The following is a 23986-nucleotide window of genomic DNA, read 5'->3' on the forward strand; positions in this document are numbered from 1 at the left end:
CAACTTAAGTCTTTCAAATTCTCTGGGTTGGATAGAGATGTAAATGCCAAGGAACAGAACCCATAAGTTGATTTCAAGGATATTAAATGCTAATAAACAAACTTAGCTTTTGACTTAGTCAATGGAAAACAGTTATCCTCTCATGGCCAGATAGCTCTGACTGAAATGTTCTGCTATTAATGTCTGTATGTTTTTAGGACATCCAAACAACATCCCATGTGAATCATTTCAAAAGCAAGGGAACAGCCAATCCCAAAGGCTATAAGGCAAGTATTACTTTCATAAAAGGAGAGCGCCAGCATTATTTTCTTTGAGGCCATTGTTTGCAGGCTGAATGTTTTAATGTAATTGATCTAAGTCTACAAGGAAACTCACTCAAACAAAGCAATAGCCTTCCTAGTTTCTGCTCTGTTCAAAAGCCACATCAAAAGGCATTCCTTGCCTTCTCAAATATAAGGTAATCAAAGTGGTTCTAACTCATTTTACTTTTTAATTCTTTGCCCACACTCCCCTATAAATGTGCCAGGAACCAAGTCCACAGCTTGTACAAGTTCCATTGGCTTCTTGGCAGAATTCGTAAGCAGCAGAGCAGCCAGGGGAATTATGAATTGAAAAAACATGGACAGACCTAGCCCACAGTGCAGGGCATACCTGGGTAGGAGAGGGAAATGGTAAGAGAAAGGAAAATATTGGTGGTAATGGCAAAATGGCATATTAATTTGCCCTTTCAAAATAATTTTTAAAAATCTCTCTGCATCATTTGAAGGAGTCTGCAATTACTTCTCCCTGGTCTAAATGTGAAAAGTTTTATTCTCTCTTTGAGGCATATTCTTCTTAACTTACTCTTTCTGGAGAACTTACATGCATCCTGCAGTTCCCAGGTTCAAAGACAAGTCTACCTTACGCCCCCCTTTCACCCCCCACCAGGCAGAACTAACTATTCTCATTGTGTGTTCTTATAGTATTTATTTTTTTAAGAAGCCCATGCCAATGGATATTCTTTATAAATTTGTCAACAAACTATTTTGTTATAAAAGAAAAAATTCTCATAGTACCTCATATGCTGCTGCTGCTGCTAAGTCACTTCAGTCGTGTCCGACTCTGTGCGACCCCAGAGACGGCAGCCCACCAGGCTCCCCCGTCCCTGGGATTCTCCAGGCAAGAACACTGGAGTGGGTTGCCATTTCCTTCTCCAATGCATGAAAGTGAAAAGTGAAAGTGAAGTCCCTCAGTCGTGTCCGACTCCTAGCAACCTCATGGACTGCAGCCTACCAGGCTCTTCCATCCATGGGATTTTCCAGGCAAGAGTACTGGAGTGGGGGTGCCATTGCCTTCTCCATATCTCTCATTAAATTCCAAGTTTGGACATCTCTTTTCTCTCTAGGTCGGTTTATCTTTGTATCCACAGCATATCAGATAGTGTTCTACATGTGGTAGTTGCTCACTAAAATTTGGGTACAGAAGGAAGGCAAGATACTGAATCTCCTCAAGTATATCTTGATTGCTCATAGATTAGACAACAATGTAATTATTTCCATAGAAATTTTCAAATCTTTTATGATATAAACAAGTTTCCCTCAGTCTGATTTCAAGGCACTCCAATCTGATTTAAATTCTCATGAAATCAGGAAGTGAAGTGAAGTGAAAGTCACTCAGTTATGTCCTACTCTTTGCAACCCCACAGAATTCACCAGGCTGGAATACTAGAGTGGGTAGACTTTCCCTTCTCCAGGAGATTTTCCCAACACAGGAATTGAACCTGGGTCTCCTGCATTGCAAGTGGATTCTTTACCAACTGAGCTATGAGGGAAGCCCTCATGAAATCAGGAATTATACCAATGCCCAGTTTCTGTGCTCGTTAGTTTTCCTTGGACTACTGAGATTGCTTTCTGATTTCTCTGCCTCTTCAACAAACATCACATATAACTGCTAGTTATCATCTGTAAATAGTCTTCTCTGTTAATAATCTTTAGTGGGTTCCCAATGCTTATAGATAAAAGTCCAAATCATTTTGCATGACAGACAAGGCTCCCTATATGCTGGACCCAATCTTTATTCACAGCCTCATCTCTCCAGAACTTTCTGTTCACTCTGATTCTAGTCTCATCTAGACTATCTTCTCTATCCTCCATCTAGGATTATTTTAAAATTTCTTTGCTGCTGCTGCTGCTGCTGCTAAGTCACTTCAGTCATGTCCGACTCTGTGCGACCCCATAGACAGCAGCCCACCAGGCTCCCCCGTCCCTGGGATTCTCCAGGCAAGAACACTGTAGTGGGTTGCCATTTCCTTCTCCAATGCATAAAAGTGAAAAGTGAAAGTGAAGTCATTCAGTCATGTATGACTCTTCGAGACCTCATGGACCGCAGCCTACCAGGCTCCTCCGTCCATGGGATTTTCCAGGCAAGAGTACTGGAGTGGGGTGCCATTGCCTTCTCCAAAATTTCTCTTTAGCTATCCTAATTTTCAGAGAGGATTATCTCTCCCTACTCTAGATTTTATGAGGAGGAACTTTTCCTAAATTCATCCTTGGGTTTCCTATGCTCTTTTACTCACTTGGTAAATTGAAGAAGAATAATTGGATTTGCTCCCTCTTCTTTCTCTTGGCATCTTCTTGCCTGCAGGAAACCCAACATCTCCCAACTCCTCCAGTACTGGCCCTGAGGATGTGTGCAGTGGATGGGGGATGAAGGCTTACTGTGGAATTCTGCATAATGCTGGTGAGTCAATAAACCCACTTGGTCAACAGTCTAAAAGTCATGTCTGCTAACTTGTCCCTCAACTAAAAATGATATTCTGTGTTCCATCAACTACTTCTTTTATTTCTCAAAGTGTTTAGAACTCGGATGAGGAAGAGAGGTGCTATTTATTGTGGACCCTTATAAACTCTAACTCAATCTTCCAAGTCCAGTTCAAATTTTACTAATTCCTGAGGCCGTTCCTAACTCCCTGAGGCAATATTAATTATTTGTTCCTTTGTAGTCCCATTGTTTAGTTTTTTATTTTTCTACATATCCTTTGGCATTTTAAAAATTCTGTTTTGCTTTAATGAAAGTTTCATTCACTATTGTAAACTCTTTGGGACACAGACAACATTCTAGTTTCTACAGTGCCCCACACTTAGAAGGCAGTTCAAATAAATGCTTGTGAAATAAAACAAAATTAGAAAGTACATTGCCTAGGGTCTATACCTTGGGACTACTGCTGCTGCTAAGTCGCTTCAGTCATGTCCGACTCTGTGCGACCCCACAGACGGCAGCCCACCAGGCTCCTCCATCCCTGGGACTCTCCAGGCAAGAACACTGGAGTGGGTTGCCATTTCCTTCTCCAGTGCAAGAAAGTGAAAGTGAAGTTGCTCAGTCGTGCCGACTCTTAGTGACCCCATAGACTGCAGCCTACCAGGCCCCTCTGTCCATGGTATTTTCCAGGCAAGAGTACTGGAGTGGCTGCCATTTTCTTCTCCATACTTTGGGGCTAGCACACCTGAAAAGAAGTGACTAAATAAATAGGTTGTTGTAAAGAGACTGAGTGTCATATCTCTATACTATTGATGAAAACTGCTGAAATAGAGATGACAGCCATTTAAATGGCCCCTGGTGTTCTTTCACAGGCTTTTACCACTGGCCTCAGTGGTGGTTAGACCTAGACGAGAACATGCTCAGTAACCTGGGTGAGTGCTCACAGTTTGCCTGTCCATCTGGATTAAATTTGGAAGAGTCCAGATTCTTACTTATTTCTCAGAACTGGACCTAGCTAGAGTGACAACACAGAGAAGGCAATGGCAGCCCACTCCAGTACTCTTGCCTGGAGAATCCCATGGACAGAGGAGCCTGGTAGGCTGCAGTCCATGGGGTCGGGAAGAGTCGGACACGACCGAGCGACTTCACTTTCACTTTCATGCATTGGAGAAGGAAATGGCAACCCACTCCAGTGTTCTTGCCTGGAGAATCCCAGGGACGCTGGAGCCTGGTGGGCTGCCATCTATGGTGTCGCACAGAGTCGGACACGACTGACACGACTTAGCAGTAGCAGCAGCAGAATGACAACATGTCCTGGCCACTGGGTAAAAGGATGCAAGGTTTACACTCTTCCCCTTGCTGGAAGAATGTCCATAATAGTTATTACTTCCTCTGGCTGAGATGAATAGGGAACTATATGACTAAAGCGGAAACCTAATTCTGTCTCTGACGTGATGGATACATATTAGCAGCTATGCTGCTGTAGACCAGGAGTGACCTTCATTTACCACCCAAGTTATTGTAGTTATTAAGATAACTGACTGCTATTATCATGTATGAGACAATGGAAGGGTACTGATTATTTGGGATTTAATATTGATATTTAATTCAATTTCTGACCAGCAGTTGGGAAAAGCAATACATTTTTATTTGATTATCTGGCATCTTTTCCAAAAGATAATGTGCTCGGTCTGATCAAAACTTGATTGTTAGTAAATTCTCAGTGAGAAAATGGTGATAGAGTCATGGGGAACCTTCTTTCTTCTGGTTTCAAGTTTCCATGAGGAGGGAGCTCCATTTGGGTGACTCATCTAGCCTTCTGTCCTTCTCTTTCTCATCTCCACATATATAATTGAGTAATCTGGTTGAGGAGAAGGCAATGGCACCCCACTCCAGTACTCTTGCCTGGAAAATCCCAGGGATGGGGGAGCCTGGTGGGCTGCCATCTATGGGGTTGCACAGAGTCAGACACGACTGAAGCGACTTAGCAGCAGCAGCAGCAACCTGGTTGAAAAGTCTTTTGGTGAGGAGGATTTATCATCTTTTTTCCTTTTCCTCCATGGACCAGTGCCTGTCAGTGATTAGCTGCCTATGGGCTGAAGTAAGCAGGCAAACCCATTTGGCCCTCACACTAAGTCATTATCTCCAACTACTTCATCATTAATAAAAGTGATATTTTGATCTCCATCTGCTTGACTCTAGTGTTCAACTCTCAATTTGAATCTTGTCCTGTCAAGAGTGAGTTATAATTTACTGGACTTCCTCAAGGTCCAACATCATGAATCACAATGCTGTTATTTCTGTTTCTGGCATTCATTTTGAAGCAGCATTTAACAAATTTGAGCCTCTGGTTCAAGTTTGTGAGCATAATCTTATTTTTCAAATGCAAATAAAGCCTTTTCTGAAGACAATTTTTCCTTAATGTCCTTATAGTTCCTTAAAAGGAAACAACAACTGCCACAGATTTTAAAAAGCTTATCAAAAAATGGAGCCCAAACAAGGTGCTTATGAATTTCTGGGTTGCAGTGAATGACTATATGTAGTGAAGTCTACTCAGCCAACTGACTGAAGGCTCTTTCCCCCACAGGTGAAGTAGCAGCTAGAGCTAGAGCACCCACCAGTTGCTGGGCACTCAGCCAGGCAGATTGTACATGCTCACTCAATTTGCTCACCAACTCTATGATAGAGGTATTATCATTCACATTTTACAGTTAAATGGAGGCATTGAGAGCAAATTACAAGTCTGAACAGGGTTTCAAACAGAGGTCTGTTAGGAAATTCAGAGCCTGCACTCTGCATTCTACTTGGCTTGTCTCTCACTATGGTGACTATGTAATTTATCATACAAAAACCAGGGCGTTCTCATAAATGAAGAGGTCATCATTAATCATTTCTGGGGGATGAAAACCAGAACTATTTAGTTTTGGACAAACCTATACATATGATCTCTCTAAGGTTTCAAATGAAGTTCTAGCAGATTTTTTAAAACAGATGCCAATTTCAGGTATTTAGAAAGGAGCCTGAGTTTATTCACTGCCTCTTTGCTTGCCTCTTCCTGGCTTACAAAAGCCACGACTCACTAGTTGCCCCTCCCTGATTCCTGAGATCCAGTTTCTAGTGCCATCTAAATAAAGCACAGCTGTTCATTATCAGAGATATTTCTTCCTCTAGACACACAGAGGGATGAAGCTCCAAGGAAGGATTAGATCATTAAGCAAAGGAAAATAGCAACAACAATATCAGCAGCACCTGCATAAATCCTTTAGGGGGGAATGATCAATTTAAAGTTTTTCTCATGTTCTAGCATATCCTTGGTGCTGGAAATAAATCACTTCTTTTCTCTCTTATAAATAAATGCCTCATTACATTCAATCTCTTATGCACACTGGGGTATCGTGATGAGAAATCAGATAGTCAAAACCTAGGGGCATGCAGGGGTATTCTGGGTCCTTAATCACTGGAGGTGGTTAACCTCATTATCCTACTCTGTCAGGTTGGTGGGAAGTAGCCACTTGGCTTGGAGAAGGAAATGGCAACCCACTCCAGTGTTCTTGCCTGGAGAATCCCAGGGACGGGGCAGCCTAGTGGGCTGCCGTCCCTGGGGTCGCACAGTCGGAAACGACTGAAGCGACTTAGCAGCAGCAGCAGCCACTTGGCTTATTACTACTGTTGCCATGAAGAGTCATTTGACTGCAATAATAAGTGCTAACTTATTAGGGTTAGCACTTTAGGGTTATCCTAATGTTTTATATATATATAAAAGAGTGTGACACTCAAAGGACTGCTCTTAAAACCCTGATTCTAATGTGCAAAGAACTAGTTTGTGCACTGAAAATTATCACAAGAAAGGGTGGGTGGAAATGCCCATTTTTCAGTTCTCGGCTCTTCTTACCATTAGTACCTTCTCTAGCAGGATGGCTATCAAACCTAGCATGCTCCAGAATCACCTCGAGGATCAGCTAAAATACATTCTGATCAGTGGGTCTAGAATGGGACTTGAGGATGTGCATTTCTTTACCAGCTGATCCACAAGGGAAGCCTGAGGATGTACATTTCTAACAAATTCCTGGGTGATGCTATTGTTGCTGGTCCAGGGACCACACTTTGAGAACTACTGTCTTCACAGTGCAGGGAGTGGAGACTCTGGCCTTTGAAAAGAAGTGAAATCTAAGATGTGCCCCTTGGAGTAAATTAACATGAAAGCCCCTGCAGTAGTACTGAAATATCCTTGTTATATTTCCAATAGTCTATTAAAGTCTAAACAGGAGTCTGCAAACTTTTCCTATAACAAGCCAGACAGCAAATGTTTTCAGCCTTGCAGGCCAGGTGATTTCTGTTGCAAGTGATCAACTCTGCCACTACAGCACAAAAGCAGCCTGAGATGGTACAGGAAAGAAGGAGGACTGACCTGGCTATGTTCCAATAAAGCTCTGTTTACAAGGTAAGTAACGTGCTCGTTTTGGCCTACAGGCCATAGCTTGCCAACCTTTGAGTAACTAATGTTAAAAATGATTCATATAAGGCAACATCTGTTAGTTTGCCAAGTCCAAGTATGCCTATGATCAATGAGAAACCAACCAAGCTGGAGACCTATGTCAGCAAAGCACTGACATACGTTCTCTGTATCAGCTGCACATGGTTGGTAGACTACTGCCTACACTGGAAAGTAGGTACTCTTCTTGCAATTCAGCCCCTACAACCAACTATTTAAAATCCATTCCTTGGTCATTCCTTCCTCTTGGAAATATGTTCTTTGCTTGGTTTCCAAATAGCATTCATCTCTGGTTTCCCTTTCACTTAATAAGCAGTTCCTTCATCTCCTTTGCTTATAGAAGGACTGTCTTAAACCTTGGTTCTTGGTTCTCTCTGTCTTGTCCTCTCCTCACACACTGTCTTGGTGATCTCATCCACTAAATGGTTTCCCATACCATCAACACATGGACAACTTCCATCTTTATGAATCCAGGCCAAATATCTCCACCAAACTTGAGTTTCACATAACTGTGCTTCTCTTTCAGTCTCCACACATGCTATGAAGCTTCTCAGATCTGATATGTCCAAGTTAAGCTCCTGATATTGTCTCATCCCCACCATCCCCACCCTCACAGTCTTTTCTACTTGGGAAACAGCAACTCTATTCTTCTAGCTGATCAGCCCCCCAAACCTGGAGCCATACCCCATATCCAATCTTATGGTAAATCTTGCCTGCTCTACCTTCAAATCACAGCTCAAATTTGACCACTTCTCACCTCCTCAACTGCTGCCACCCTTAGTCTAAGCCGCCCCTGGCTTTTGTCTGGATTATTGTCATTTTGGCTGGCTTTTCTGATGTCATTCCTGCTGCCAATTTGGATGACTGTCAACTCAGCAGGTACAGCAATTCTGTTGAAACATACAAGACCATTCCTTTGCTCAAAACTCTACAAGTTCCATTTGCCACAGAGTGAATGTGAAAGTCATAGGTCTTTCTGTCCTCTCTGGCTCTTGTTCCCTCTTTGGCCTCCTCTCCAACTCCCTTCCTCCTCTTTCATCCATATGACCACACAGGCTTCCTGATGCTCCTCAAATGTGTTGCTCACGTTCCCACCTCTGTGCCTTTTTATTGCTGATTCCCCAGCTGGAAATGGTTTCCCCTAAGACATCACATGGATTTCTCCCGCACTTCCGCCGAGTCTTTACTCAGATGTCTCCTTTTCGGGGAGTCTTCCTCTCATTCTACTGATATTTGCAGCCCCTTCCCTGTACTCCCCTTTCTGCTTTCTCTCTCTTTCTCTCTCCCCAGCACATTTCACTATGAAATACACTATGTATTTTATTTATTTGTTTTTTGTCACCTTCCACCCAAATGTAAGCTCCATAAGGGCGGGATTGGCACAGACTTCTGGTCTGACAAGGCTGCTATGAAGTGTGCCTTGGGGAGCTGAGTCTGGGTCGGCAGAGCCCTGGGCATGGGGATGCCAGCTTCAGCAAAGATGCTGCTGGCTTTCCTCAGCCAGGGAGCACCAGAGCCTTCCACCTGGGACCAAAGAGGCTTGGACAGTCACTGTTACCACTGGTCACCTTGGCTGAGGGAGGTTAAGAGGCTCTTATTCAACTCTCCTGGTACACCATAAGCATTAGAGAGGAGGGGTAGGGGGAGAGAGAGAAGGGAGAGTGGGGTGGGGAGGGGAGAGATGAGAAGAAAGAGGGAGAGATGTAGGGGGAGAGAGAAGATGGGGGAGGGAGAGAGAGAGGAAGCAGGAGGGGAGAAGGGTAGAGGCAAGAGGTATGAGGAGAGAGGGGAGAGAGAGGAGAGGGAGAGGGAAGGAGAGGGAGAGGGAAGGAGGGAGGTGGAGGGAAGGGAAAGAGAGAGAGTGTAGGAGAGACATAATAGATAAAGATTAAATTTACCAAAACTAGCTGGAAAGGGGACTTGGATTTATTCGAATTAAAGAAAACTATTATGTGACATTCCCTACATGCCCAACTTTATGAACAATAATTCATACACCCAACAACAGTTCTTATTACTTGAAAATGGAAACAAATAAATCAATGGAACAAAACAAACCCTGTTCCACGCATACCAAGAAAACAGGATAGAAGGACATACAGGGTGAAGTGAACTTTCCACTTCTCCCCAAACTCCCCCATGACTTCATATTAAATTCTGATGTGCAACAGAGTCAATATTCACTTCCTGTGTTGTTCTTTTGGGTGAAAGAAATGCTGCTAATGAGGAAGGGCTCAGCTCAGATTCGTCTGATGGCCAGAAAAGCTGACTCTTTAATCTTCACCACCCCCCCGCCTCACTGTTTTAGCAAAGGTGCACCTGCCTCATTCCACCAGGAATTGGCCAGAGAACACATGTGGACCCAGAGATGCCAAGGCTCATTAGCCAACAAGATCTGTTGATTCCTCTGCCTGGGATTTAGGACTTGAGTGTTTGCCTGCAGGGTTGTGGCATGTGGGACTGCACGGCTTGTGAAATCTGGCCTCCTTGCAGAACAGGGACAGCCTGTTCAGTGAGGGGTAAGAGTGCTTGTTTGCCTCAGCGATGGATGCCAAAAATACAAAAAAAGCTGCTTGCTTATTTGGCCAAAATGAGGGCATAACATCTCTATTTTTCTCATATTTTTCAGGGGTTAATGATCTTCAGCTACAAGTTTAAGTTAAAAGATTTATTTTATTCTGTTAAAACTTACAACAGCTTTATAACTGACATCTTGGGAGTACTATTTCTAGTCATTTTCCAAGTCTATATTAAATATAGACTTCTATCCACTAGTTTAAATGGCTTGAAATGATCCAAACACTATTTTGAAAAGGTGGGTAAATTATTTTAAATCCTGAGAAGGGGCTTTGAAAGGTCTTATGACAAGTTCTCTAGCCTGATCCGTCACTAGTGAATTAAAATCTCAGCCTGCCTTTTTTAAAGACCCCCTAGTGAGATACCTTATTTTCTCCAATTATATCCCACTGTAAAATTGTTGATTATGGCAGAAAAGTAATCAGTCAGCACAAGTTTTCCTATCTATTTTATGTTTGTCTAACTTTCTAAAGTTAACTACACATTTCTACTGAATGGTTGATACTAATCTAGACTGAAAAGCAGCCGTGGGCAATTATCATTTTAGGTAAGTGGGGAAAAATCAATACTTATTTCTGTTTCTATGTAAGTGGAAATAATGAAGCCATGTTGGCACTGGTTATCACAAATATGTATATCCTAAGACTATCTAAATCCACAAGACAGAAATGATTTAACCACAAGCACGAGTCAACAGAAACACAGTCAAATTTCCAGAATAAATGCTTTTATGCCCATGATAGTTGGAAGTATGCATGATGGTCTCTGCCTGTACACATTTCTATTTATTTATCCTCCCTGAGTTTAGGTATTACTGTTTTATTATGTGTCCTTTCTATATAGCTTGTAGTTTCTAAACATGTCTATTATATTTTTACAACAGGCTAGAAATGAGAGTTAAAATAAGGCCAGAAAATCAAATATTGATGTTTATAATAATTTATTGATCACCTACCTACATGGGCCAGGCACTGTGCTAGCTTTGCATGATGACAAAGGTGAGGATGACTCAGGCTCTGCTCACAGGGAGCTCACAATCTGCAGGTGATGGGGAAGGGGTACACACAAACAGACAACCACTCTGTCAAAGAGGCTGTGCTACAACACAGGTTTATGGAGTGCTGTGGGAACGTGGGTTATGTGGTAAACAGCTGAGTCTAAGACAATCACTTGGGGGGGTGTGTGTGTGTCTCGGGTTTGGGGGGTTCTGATAGGATTTCAGAGAAAAGAAGATTTTCAAGCTGAGATTTAAGAGTGTAGAATTTTGCCAGTAAGTAGAGTTGGGAAAGGCTGGAATTTCCACAAATGTCAAAATGGGACAAAAACACATCCAACAGGGTATGTCACTTAAGAGAAATTGCAAGTAGCTTGGAATGGGTGGGACATAAGGTCCACAGGTGTTAGGAAGGAGAAGAAAGCTGGAAAAACAGATGAAAAGATATGCAAGGTCTTCCAATCAGCCGTGAAAGGAGGAAAAGACTGAGTTCCATCAAGGAGGTTTATGTTATCATCAGAGGAAGCTGTTAGTTTTGCCAGTAAAAGGAAATGTTGCTGACTCAGACCAAAATGTCAGTCAAATATTTCCAACCCAAATCTTTCTAATCTGAAAGGCGATCTCAGCATCCTTTCCTACATGTAAGAGAACCTAGTAGATCTTATTAGAATGGTGGTCAGTTCCCCAGTTCAGACTCATTTGTTGACGGGAACTGTCCCAGTCCCAGAACAGACAGTTCCAATGTGGAATGAGGTCTTTCCTAAAAAAGACAGTGCTCCTAGCTCAAACTGGAAAATAAGTCAGATAAATGAGACAGGCAAATACCAAGAAACAGGTTTCACTAAAATGTGTTCTATTCCTTCAATATTATTTTTTTAACTCCGTGATTATCTTGACTGACAAAATGACTTCTCATTAAGAAGCATGGCAAACAGTTCAGTGTCACAGCTAACTTCCGTCAAGTCATTTTATAAGATGAACAGAGGGCAGATATCTAAACTGTAACTGTCTTCTTCACACAACCTATTCTTTGAAGGGAAAATTCTTTAAAAGTCAAAGAAAACTTCAAACAACATTCAGTTGACAGCATCAAGAAAATGGCAAGTTATTACAGTCCACAGTTAGCTGATCATGTATTTTGGATGGTCTTCTCCTTGAATGGTTGAGTCTGCCAGTAGTAATAATTTTCAATGATGAGGCTGAACATGTTAGAGCATCCAAGGAAGACAATGAGATGTTCCTGATGTATATGTAAGCTGCTCAGAGGAAGTTTAACATCCTTTTCAGGTCACTTGATTTGAATCCAGGGCTATCAGTCTATGAGAATCTAAATTCACTGCTTCCTACTTTCAGGGCTCCCCGGATGAAGTTCTGCTATAACTTTTACTTGTTATTTATCTCATGGAATAGTTATGAGCTCAGTGATGGAAAATTCATGTCATGGTTACCCGCAATGTATTGGATGATGGTGCAATGATCAAAAAAGATGCCGGTGATGACAATTGAACGTCCCTTTGCCTTCCCAGCCTCCTTCATATATTCTCAGGCATAGGATGACAAAGGGAAGTCCACGAGTCACATGAAGAAAGACTGTAGCCATGGGCACACGACCAGGAACTCCTCAATTTGTCTTCACGCCTGCCGCCCATGCCACCACCCCATCCTACTTCTTCCTGATCCTGTTCCTGTGAATTCCCCTACCATCTTGCCACTAACCACAATCCCTCCACCCAAAAGTTCTGCCAATGCTTAACCCCAACTGAATCAATGTTCAACCCACGCCTGACAGAGATTTCATGTTCAAACAGTTGTTGAGTGAAATCATGACCCCTAAACCCTCCAAGGTAACAACATTTTAGAGAAAGGTCCTTTTAGATGAAATAATGCTTTCTTATATGGGGCAAAAAGAGCAACAATTTTGGAATCCCATCAGCCTAGGTTTGCACCTGGCTGTGCCACCAATGGATAATAAAACAAGGGCTTAACTACCCTGAGATGCCATTTCATCAACTATAAAGAAGGTAGATAATAATTCCTACTTTGAAGGGTTTTTGTGACTGTTAAGAGAGACAGTATACATGAAAATGCTAGCACAGTGCCTGGAATATACTAGGACTTCAATAAATGCTCACTTCTCTCTTCTCCATCTTATGTGGTATTATTGGGATGATAAGTAATAGAGAGTAGTTAACCTCTGATGTGGTTGGATGTTTTAGAAGAGATAGAGATAAACAGCAGTCACAGGGAGGGATAGTGTTAGGAATGTGTAAAGGAAATTACTATTTCTATGGTTAATTTTCTTGGTTGGGGTTTAAGAGGAGATTCATGTTGTCCATTAATTATACTTACCAATTGGGTCTAATTGGCAACTACCCCAAAATGAATAAAACAAGCGGGAGTCAAGAGAGAAAAACGGCAGGCATCCTGTCAAAAAATAAAATCTTTGAAATTTCTACAAGCCAACCGTCACATACACATTTTATTAAAGCAGACTGATCGCCCAATTTGTAAATGTACACATGTGATGGCAACTCAGGTTGCATATTCAGATCTATGCACAGCATCAGACAGCACTCTGCACCAGCTATTCCACGCCTCGTTGCTCCTTCAGTTGAACAGGCCCTTAAAATAAACATCCCCTTTGCTGGACATATCCTTCATCATTCTGTTTCAGTCTAGGTAACTGCTATAGGAGTTAAAGAGTTAAATGAGTCAAACCATGTTAAGTGCCTATAACAATACTTAGCACTCAGTAAATCCTCAAGAAATGTTTGTTGTTGTTATACTAATTATACTAATAATATGTCTTCTGAGACCAAACAAGAAATGGATTCCTCCCACCCTCCTTTAAAAAGTCTTCTTATTAATTTCTAGAAATATGTGTCTTATTCTCACAAAATTAGCTACTTTTGACCTAAAAGAAGTAGTTTTTTTAGAGGCCAATGTACTTATTTTCTTTTAAAGGGGAACTGAAACCAATGCCAATGTGTCACTCAACATACCTAATGTTATTTACTGAAGAGATCCCCACATTTCCCTCTCTTCTTCTTTTATCAGCCAAGAAAATGATTAATTAGAGTCATCTATTTCCATGTCTATCTGTCATATAGATTATATATCTTTATCATCTATCTATCTTCAAAAGAAGTTGAAGACATTTCATTATAATAGGTTTCCTACCAATTTGGCTATTCTACCCATTCTAGATAAATTTAGTGGTGAGTCATGTCTCTGGAATGGTAACTTATTAACAAGCTAGTTAAAGGCTAGATGCCTCAGGCAGGATCTCATTTCAAATCCAGGCCTCAGGAGAATCTGCCTCTGCCCCCTTTGCTCCTTCCCTAAAACAGCATTTACAGAGGGGCCCAGATCCTCAAGTGAGATCTTCCAGACTTAGTTTTCTTGGATCAAGTTAGGTTTCTAGAAAGCGCGCCAGTTGTTGTTGGTTGGGCAGGGAGTAACTAGTTGGTGAGAGGTATAGATGGGTCCCACCCCACTTTTCAGGGAACATTACTTGGTAATTCCTCAGTGCCTGTAACTTGGCAGAGCAGCTTTTTCATAACAATATTCCTTGAAGCACAAAATATAAGGGTTGGCTGTTCTGGATTCTCAATAGGTTGCAAAATAATAAACTAAGAGTAACTAATGTATGTTTTCCAAAGACAGTGCTAAGTCATGTCCGACTCTTGTGATTCCATGAACTGTAGCCTGCCAGGCTCCTCTGTTCATGGGATTCTCCAAGCAAGAATGAGTACTGGGGTGGGTTGCCACTTCCTTCTCCAGGGGAATTTACCAATCCAGGAATCAAACCCCTAAATTTACTAATTAGCACATTCCTGAGAACAGAAATTCAGCTTGGGAGCACATACCTCCCAAGGCTGCTCTACTACTCACTGTATGCAACAATTAGACCACTTGCTAAATACTATAAGCAAAACCTCAAAGAGTTGATGACACAAATCCTCCTGGAAATTTAACACAAAAGCACTTGTTTAAGGAACCCAGCACAAAATTGGCTTAGCTGCATCTTCCTGCAGACTGAACAGCACACTGGTATTTTTAATTTCTTTCTTTTTTTTCCCTCCACAGTTACCAAGCCCTAATGAGCAAAAGTTAAATGACATTTTAGTGCAGATCAACCAGATTTGTTGCATGGCTAAAAATGGAAATGTCTGAACATCTGCTGTCAGTTGACTGTGATTCCAATTCTCCTGATACTTCCTTGTTTACCCTTCAGGATGCAGTGGAGAAAATGGTCTCAAGGGGGAAAATGGGAGAATAAAGGGCTAAGGATTTTGCATCAAATAAGGTTGATATCCCAAGTGCCCTGCTTTATTCCTTCCTCTGGTGGCTGGAGAACCTTTTCTTATTTGAGGTCTCCTGGTGCTTTGTTAAAAAGAATAAGAGAAGTATCTCCCAAACTAAGGGGATAACAATGTTGAGCAAAGAGTAGCAGATTTGAAGTTTGGAGTCCTGAGTTCAGGTAAAAGTTGTGCCAGTTAATTCACTATGAATTTAGGTAGGACACATGACTGACCTTTTCCAAGTGGGCCTTCCTATCTGAGAAATGAAGGCAATGAACTAGATGAAATATATATGTATACATAATATCTATGATAATTTACAGTTATGAAATATAGAATATGAACATATGAATAGCTCTGCTTCTGCCCCATCTAATCTATGCATACATAATAAGTCCTGTTTATCACATTATATGATATTCTATCTTGATAACATTCTATTAAGAAGCTTCAATAAAAGGGAAACAATGAAACATCCATATCTTATCCGTATGATTTTGATGATCCTGTTTCCTAAAAAACAAACTAAGCCTAGTTCACATATAGACCTTATATTTGCAGCTGAAATTTTGCTTATGAAGATAGGGAAAACAATTTAATGAAAGTAAAATAAATGTAAGTAGACACATGCTATGCACTACCTTTCTAAATACTGAAAGCTTTCACCTGCATGGTGCTTGCAATCTGTTACCCTGATTCCATCTATCAAAATCTTCCTTGACCACTCCCCCTCCATAAACATTCCATCCAGAAGCTTTTGGTCTGAATTCCTGTTGTACTTCATATCATTCAAGGGCATTTAACACCTGCTGCTGTTCAATGCAGCCCTTTCATACTGAGAAGACATGGAGCACAACAGTTGAGGTGCGGATGCAGGCAGACTTCTTGGATCTGCCACTTACTAACAGTCCGACTTTGGGAGCTGTTACTTGTCCTCTCTTTGCCTCAGTTTTTCTTTTGGCCAATGGGAATAATAATAGTACTTATTTCACAGGGTTGTTGTAAGGATTAAATCAGTTATTTCTGGTAAAATTTTTAGAATAGCACTTGATAGCTAGTTATTGTTAACTTAATTACAAAACTCTAAGTTCTTCAAGTGCACTGCTGCTGCTGCTGCTGCTGCTAAGTCGCTTCAGTCGTGTCCAACTCTGTGCGACTCCATAGATGGCAGCCCACCAGGCTCCCCCATCCCTGCGATTCTCCAGGCAAGAACACTGGAGTGGGTTGCCATTTCCTTCTCCAATGCATGAAAGTGAAAAGTGAAAGTGAAGTCGCTTAGTCGTGTCTGTTAGTGACCCCATGGACTGCAGCCCACCAGGCTCCTGCATCCATGGAATTGTCCAGGCAAGAGTAGTGGAGTGGGTTGTCATTGCCTTCTCCGTTCAAGTGCACAGTTATGTCTTATTTATCTAGCCACCTCTCCACTGTGTTGTATATTTAAGATATACAAGTAAATACTGGTAGAGTGACAGAAGAAGTATCAGGGGGAAATTAACAGGGAGTGATCACTATTTATTTTAGGTGACAGATTTTTTTGAGTTTTCCTTCTTGCCACATTTTGAAAAGCTGAAGAACTTTTGACATGTATTTGTCTCCATATAAAACATCTTAAGAGCATAGTGGAGTCAGGAATATAGTGGGAGCCTTTTATTCCAGTGTGAGCATTACAGACAATATTCAGAGTGAAACGGCTTTTGACTGAGTTGAGTGTGAGCCTGCTCCATCATAGGGAGTAGGATCCAGGAAGAGGGGAGCTGGACTATAGGGTACCCAAGAGCCTAGTAAAAGGAAAATGAACAATTTAGCTCTATAGAATTGTGCTCACAGTAGAGATATAAAAGTAGGGTATTTCCAGTAGCCCCATCACACTAGGATATCTGATTATGGCTAAGGACTGGGAATAAATTTAGGGCATTTTGTCATTTACCAAATCTAAACAGGGAAGATAATTTTGGTTCTGATTTCACCTATTCTCAAATATAAGCATCAAACCTGTTATACATAATTAAGAAAACGTAAATGTGGTTATAAACACAGTTATACTGTTGTTCAGTAGGCTTTCACTTAAGAAAAAGAACATAAAACTACCATTGGATATATTTCCATATGAGCCCAAACAGAACTATTACATTTTTCATAATAACTTCAAAGCATTTCACTGTATGTCTACATGTAATTTGCATGTGTGCTCAGTCACTTAACTCAGTTGTGTCCAACTCTTTGCAACTTCACGGGCTCTGTCCATGGGATTTTCCCAGCAAGATTAGTGGTGTGTGTTGAATTTAATTGGTCATTTATTGGTGAATATTTGAATTATTTCCATTTATATTACTGTAAACAATATGACAATAAATATGCATAAAATAAATTCCTAGAAGTAAAAAAGTGTATGTACATTAAAATTTAACAGGGTAGCCAAATTATCTTCCAAATAAGGTTGCCCATATTTGCCCACCCTCCCATACAGATTTCCACACATACTTATTGACACTAGATAATTTTAACTTTGGTTTTTGTCCATGTTGATAGGTTAGAAAGCATTTCATTGTTGGCTTGGCTTTCATTTCTTTAATTTTGAGTGAAGTTGAGCACTCCACACTGTGCTGCCATGCCCCCCACCCCCCAATTATCCTGTTAATATATTTTGCCCATTTTCTTACAGGATTTTCCTTTTGGATTTGTAGATGCCCTTTGCTTATTATGTAAATGATATCTTTGTCATGGATGTAAATATTTTCTTTGCTTTTCCATTTGTTTTTTGAATTTATTTATACTATTTTCTTGATAAAGGTGAAAGAGGAGAGTGAAAAAGCTGGTTTAAAACTTAACAATCAAAAAGCGAAGATCATGGCATCCTGTCCAATCGCTTCATGGCAAACAGATGGGGAAACAATGGAAACATATGACTTTATTTTCTTGGGCTCCAAAATCAGTGCAGATGGTGACTGCAGCCATGATATTAAAAGATGCTTGCTCCTTGGGAAAAAAACTATGACAAACCTAGACAGCATATTAAAAAGCAGAGACATTACTTTTCCAACAAAGGTCCATCTAGTCAAAGCTATGGTTTTTCCAGTAGTCATGTATGAATGTGAGAGTTGGATCATAAAGAAGGCTGAATGCCAAAGAATTGATACTTTTGAACTGTGGTGTTGGGGAAGACTCTTGAGAGTCCCTTGGACAGCAAGGAGATCAAATCAGTCAATCCTAAAGGAAATCAGCCCTGAATATTCGTTGGAAGGACTGATGCTGAAGCTGAAACTTCAATATTTTGGCCACCTGATGCAAAGAACTGACTCATTGGAAAAGACCTTGATGCTGGGAAAGACTGAAGGCAGGAGGAGAAGGGGATGACAGAGGATAAGATGGTTGGACGGCATCACTGACTCAATGGACATGAGTTTGAGCAAGCTCCAGGAAATGGAAGGACAAGGAAGCCTGGTGTGCTGCAGTCCATGGGATTGCAAAGAGTCGGACATGACTGAGCAACTGAACAAGAATAACATACTAATTTCTAATGGAGTTTCTAAACATTGAATCTGTTTTCTACAGAAACAGTCTGTCTGAATGAAAAACTCACAATAGCTCTGAATTTGGTATTAGAAACAGATAAGGGAAAAGTATACTAGGCAAAGTACAAAAATAGGCCAAGAAACCATTCAATACAAAGAGTATCTACAGAGGAAAGGTAAGGTCTATTTTCAAAGTGCTGGCCTATGGTTTTATTAAATAGATCCTCCTAGGTTTATTCACTTAACAAGATAGGAAAGAAACCCCAGCTATTTTTAGTTCTACCTTTTTAGTTTTACTGAATAAAAGCTAAAATCAAAACAAAAGCTACCTAGGGTTGGATCAGTAATGACACATGTATTTCAGTCTCTAAAACAAGGTGACCATTTACCATTTGTTAAGCAAAGTGCTACTAATTAATTTTTTATAACTGTCAGGGTCAGCAAATAACTTAATTATATATTTTCAGGCATTCAGAAGGTTTCAAGAGCCTTTCAGTTATATTTTGCCAAACTGCTAGTTATCACTTAGGGGTTATAAAATGTAGGAATGTCTAATTGGATAACTGGAACAAGAAAGCTTTAAATCCCACACAAATGCATCTGCTTTTCAGGTCTTCTCAAACATTTTCTCAACAGAGTGAGAAGATAGGTTGCTCTTATTCCCTAAGGAGGATTTTTCATCCTTTTTTCCCCAACTAGGCCAAGACTCAGTTACAACCTTTCCTCCTCAGGAATGATCTGAGGGGTGACCAATCTCCATTCTACTGCCTGTTACCGAGAGTATAATCCTTTGTAGGCCACATGAAATTATTTCCCAGGCTTTATCTTTGAAATATTAAACACAACATCATAGAAACACAGAACAGAATCTGTTCTATGTATTTTTAATATTTAGGCATTTAAAGGTTAGAAATGATGTGTAAAATATATGTGGCTACAGATCTGTTATGGAATGTATATAAATTATACCAGCACAGCCTGTGCAATCAGTTTGAGGCTAAGAGGATCTGTTTGGGTTAACCCAAAAAGTTAATTAAATTAATACAGTTTAAAATAATGTATACAATTTTAGATGGCATATCTCAATCCAATTTCAAGGGGAAATTACAATCTATCCTTGAGCCAGTGCAAAACTTTTCAACTATATATCACTAAGAAACACACAGATGAAGAGTGAAAGGGCACAGGATGAAGCATATGATACAGATGTTATTTATAGACAAAGCTCCTCAGTGAACACACTGAAACGTATAGGTGTATCTTACTTATGAATGGCAGGTAAGCTTTACCTCACGTGCCAACCCCAGCCCATTCTTCATAACCATATGAAATGCTATGCTGGAAAGGTGTGGCAAAAACTACTGACTGTACTCCGATATCTATTCTCTTCCTTCATAGTGGTAGAATTCTAGCTCTTTGCCTAGGATAGTTTCGAATCTACTTTTTGCCAGATGTGAACATAGCATGTAAGCCAAAATCCTGTATATGACCTCCTCATTGTGCCTTTAAGGGGAAGGGTTACGACTTTTTCCTGATTCCTTCTGACCAGAATCTAGGTGTGATAGTGTGTTCCCACAGACCATGAAAACAGGGATGTACAGAGCAAAAAAAAAAGAGAGAAGATATCTGAGTCCTCAACACTGTGAGGGCACTACATCAGGTCTGGACTCACGTTCAGAATAACACATGTATAAGGAACAAACTTCTGTCTTACTGAGGCATCCATTGTTTTGAGTCATTGTTACAGCAGCAGAACCTGTGTCTTCATGAATGTAAAATGGTTCTAGCTGTATCAAGGCTCAGTGGGAAAATGTCTCGCTAGGTTTGCAGTGTCAATCATGGGTGAGGGACATGATGGTTCCATGCTAATTCCAACTTCTTACTGTATTTCTATCCAACCTACTACAAAATGGAAAACCTTCCAAGGAAACTCTGATGTAATTCACACCTTTGCCTTCTACCTCCATCTCTGTTATTGTTGACACTTAGGCCTGGTCTTTTGTGTTTTGCATCAATACAATGAGACTCACTTAACAGTCATAATAAGAATAAATAATATATGTAGTATTTATGATATAAATTATTTATTTATATATAAATGACTAAAATCTTTTAAAATAGCTACCCAGGAAACTATCTGCTTATTTCGATAATGCTGCTTTTGCTAAAATATTTCTAGAATTTTTTTGAAAACATTAAGTTTGCACGTTTCTTATAAAATATGAATGAGTCAAAATCACTTAAATGTATTCAATACCAAATCAACAACTCTTGACTGAGCATTTACTATGCATAATATTATGCCAGTTCTGGTGTCAGAGAGGTTGGTAAACAGTAAGGATGTCAATAATATTCTTTAGATGATCTATGTCAAATTTCCAGGGTAAGTTGTCTTCATAATTTAACAAGATGAAAACACTAATGCATATAAGAAATCTATAGCCAACTCATTGGAAAAGACCCTGATGCTGGGAAATATTGAGGGCAAGAAGAGAAGGGGGTGACAGAGGATGAGATGGTTGGATGGCATCACTGACTCAAAGGACATGAGTTTGAGCAAACTCAGGGAGATAGTCAAGGACAGGGAAGCCTGGAGTGTTGCAATTCAGGGGGTCGCAAGAGTCAGAAATGACTTAATGGCTTAAAAGTATAGTCCAGGGAAATCAGAGACATAAAAAGCACTACTTTATAGCATTTTATGTCATGATTTTATTCATTCACTCAAGGCTTATATTACTGCCCTGCTCCTTTATTTCCAAAATAATTCCCAGTAATTTATAGATTAAATTTAGAGGTCTCTTTGTATTCAGTTTTAAACTCTTTATTCTCTTAGGACCTTGGTGCATCAAAATATTCCCTTGGCAATGAATTCTAGTGAGTAGGCTCTTCAAGGGCCTGCAGGTAAAGCAACCACATTGCTGGGCCTCTGTCTCAAGTCAGCTAGTAACTGTGGATTCTAGGATTTCTCTGAACACCAAGGACTCTGACAGGACAGCCCCTAGCATTGAGCACATTTCTGGAGTCACTGAGCCTGAAACATACAAAGCAGTGGTGCTAAATGAGGGTGTTGCTGAACCAGAAATTCTGATTTACTTTGTGAGTCAGTTCTGCTGGTAAGCAGGTTGGTGTGTCTGTTCAAATGAAAAACATCTTCCTTAGAGCCATTATGGCAAAGAGGTCAATTCAAGTCCATTTACAGTTTTCAAATACACTGAGAGCTCTAACACAAATGATGACTTTGGTCTTCATCCAGAAGAGAATAGATTCAGAGCAAGTGAAGTTGGATAAAAGCGAGAACTTCCCAACAGCAAGGGATGTTAGGATCTGAAGGACAGGCCAGGGCTGGCACCCAGCCTCTGCTGTGGATAGAGGATACTAAAGTCTTCACAGTGTTAAATATTTTAAATCTCACCACTGGCTCCCTATTGCTGCTTCTTCTACATGTCTTTAGAATAGGACAGAGCATTTTGGATGTGTGTGACCCTGCTGAATTAGGTGCTGGGTACTAGAAAGATTTTGAAAAAGAAAAAGAAACTCAAGGAAATATACTTAGAGTAGTATTTTCTAAGAGATGTGATTGGCATTTGGTCCAGGTAATTTCTTCATGTGAAATTGTCCTGTATGAGAATATTAACATTTCTGCCTCCTCCCTTGTGTATTTTGGGAGTGCCAGAAATTGTCAACCACATCCATCCGATATTTTAAAATACCTCCTCTGGGAGGCAGTGTCACCTTAGTTGAAAACTACTATGACCATGTTTAAGAATTATCACCATGAAATGGTGGTAAAGGAACAAGAATATAGTTATGAGTACTTTTTCTGATTAAGGAAATTTCACAGAAACAAAATGCTTTAAATTGATAAGTGTCACATCATGGAGGTGAGCTTTTTAAGATAAAATCTCCTGGAACCTGTAGGACTTTACCAGCTTGGTTGAATCACTGTGTTGATTAGCCTGTTCATGGGTCTCCTGTACCAAACAACTCAGTGGAAAGCAAGACATCTGTTCCCATTATAAAGCAGAGCTATGACATTCTGTGCTACTGGGTGACATTATTATTGTCATTATTTTTGTTAGTTTGTGTAAGCACAGAATCACATATAAATAGGTATATTGGCCAAGGGACTGCATAACAAAATATTTGTTTTTTTTTTCCCCCAGAGAATTCTAAATAGTAAAATCCTCAAATACCAAATTTGATTGTGCTTTATGAATTCTGTGATCATTTCTGCTACTTGTTTACTTAGAACTGCCAAGCCAATTTTAATCTGCTGCTTTAGACAAAAGTATTCTTGGTGGCTTCATTAGATGAGGCTATGCTCAAATGTCAGTTGTTACTCTGGGGCAAAGAAAATGCAGAGCATCAAATTCTCTTTCAAGAAAACCCTGACGGTAGCAAAAGCGCCAGTTACAAAAATCTGAACCTACCCAGACAGCCTCATTCATTAATAGTGCAGAGTAGGTATATCTACAACAACTGCCATGGGAACAGCATCCTCTTAGATGGGATGTAGTCTGATGTAGATTCACTTTATAATATGAAGAGAACAAAGTTGGAAAATTCTAGCCTCATAATGAAATTTCCTACAAATTTATTGTTCACGGTCCAATTAGATATGTAATCTGATAAAACTTTGCATTCAGCCAAACCTAAAATAAAATTCAAACACAAAGTAGTAACACTTTAATCAATCAGAGAACAAAGAGAACTAGATTTCTGTCCTCTTCCTCCAATCTTTTAAAATCAAATGGTAAATTATAAGCGGGAAATCTGGCCCAATCTAAACTTTATATACAAGTCCAACCTCATATATTCTGAATCAATTCATATTTAGCCCAAATTCTAACACTTCAGTTCTCAGCAAACCTAACTAACATTCATAATGATTGCTCCAGGACACTAGAATAACTTTACTCTCTAAAGAAATATTAAATTTTCTCCATTATATTCTTTATTCAGGAAAGAGGAACAACTACAGTTTAGAATATATTTTCAACAATATTGAAAAAAAAATTTTCTATTTATTGCTGCAACAATCAAGACTTTAAATGTACTCTTTAAGAAGTTAATAGAGTCTTGTTAATACGTTTCAGAATATAATTTTGAGCCTCATTTTTTTCTTTGGGCCCTTTATATAATTCCAGGGATACATGGCTTCTCCCTAATGAGCAGAGCCAGGTTTGATTTGTGGTAAAGATGTTCTGACAGACATTCTAGACTCTGATGGGCTTTGAATGAAGGTCTGGGTCTCAGGTTGGACCCTATGGCAGCCCATCAGGATATACCAATACAGAACATGGTTTCCCATGGGGAGCTGCTGTGCGTGTCACCAAGACGGCAGGAAGGTAATCAGTGTTTCTGAATTGCC

The 23986-nt window shown here is 40.1% G+C and overlaps 1 protein-coding gene across 9 annotated transcripts in view; it reads right to left on the reverse strand.

Moving 5' to 3' along the window:
- The window catches only part of TRPM3 (transient receptor potential cation channel subfamily M member 3), a 608143-nt gene that overhangs the window by 231917 nt on the left and 352240 nt on the right, over window positions 1-23986 (reverse strand). For 6 of the 9 annotated variants that reach the window (XM_061425526.1, XM_061425525.1, XM_061425532.1 and 3 more), the window contains one exon: window positions 13149-13223. The exons of the other annotated variants lie outside the window; for them this stretch is intronic. In XM_061425526.1, coding sequence (XP_061281510.1) covers window positions 13149-13223 — 75 coding nt within the window. The remainder of the gene's footprint in view (window positions 1-13148; window positions 13224-23986) is intronic. 9 annotated transcript variants of the gene reach the window in all.

Source organism: Bos javanicus, chromosome 8, assembly GCF_032452875.1.
Source record: "Bos javanicus breed banteng chromosome 8, ARS-OSU_banteng_1.0, whole genome shotgun sequence".
NCBI lineage: Eukaryota > Metazoa > Chordata > Mammalia > Artiodactyla > Bovidae > Bos > Bos javanicus.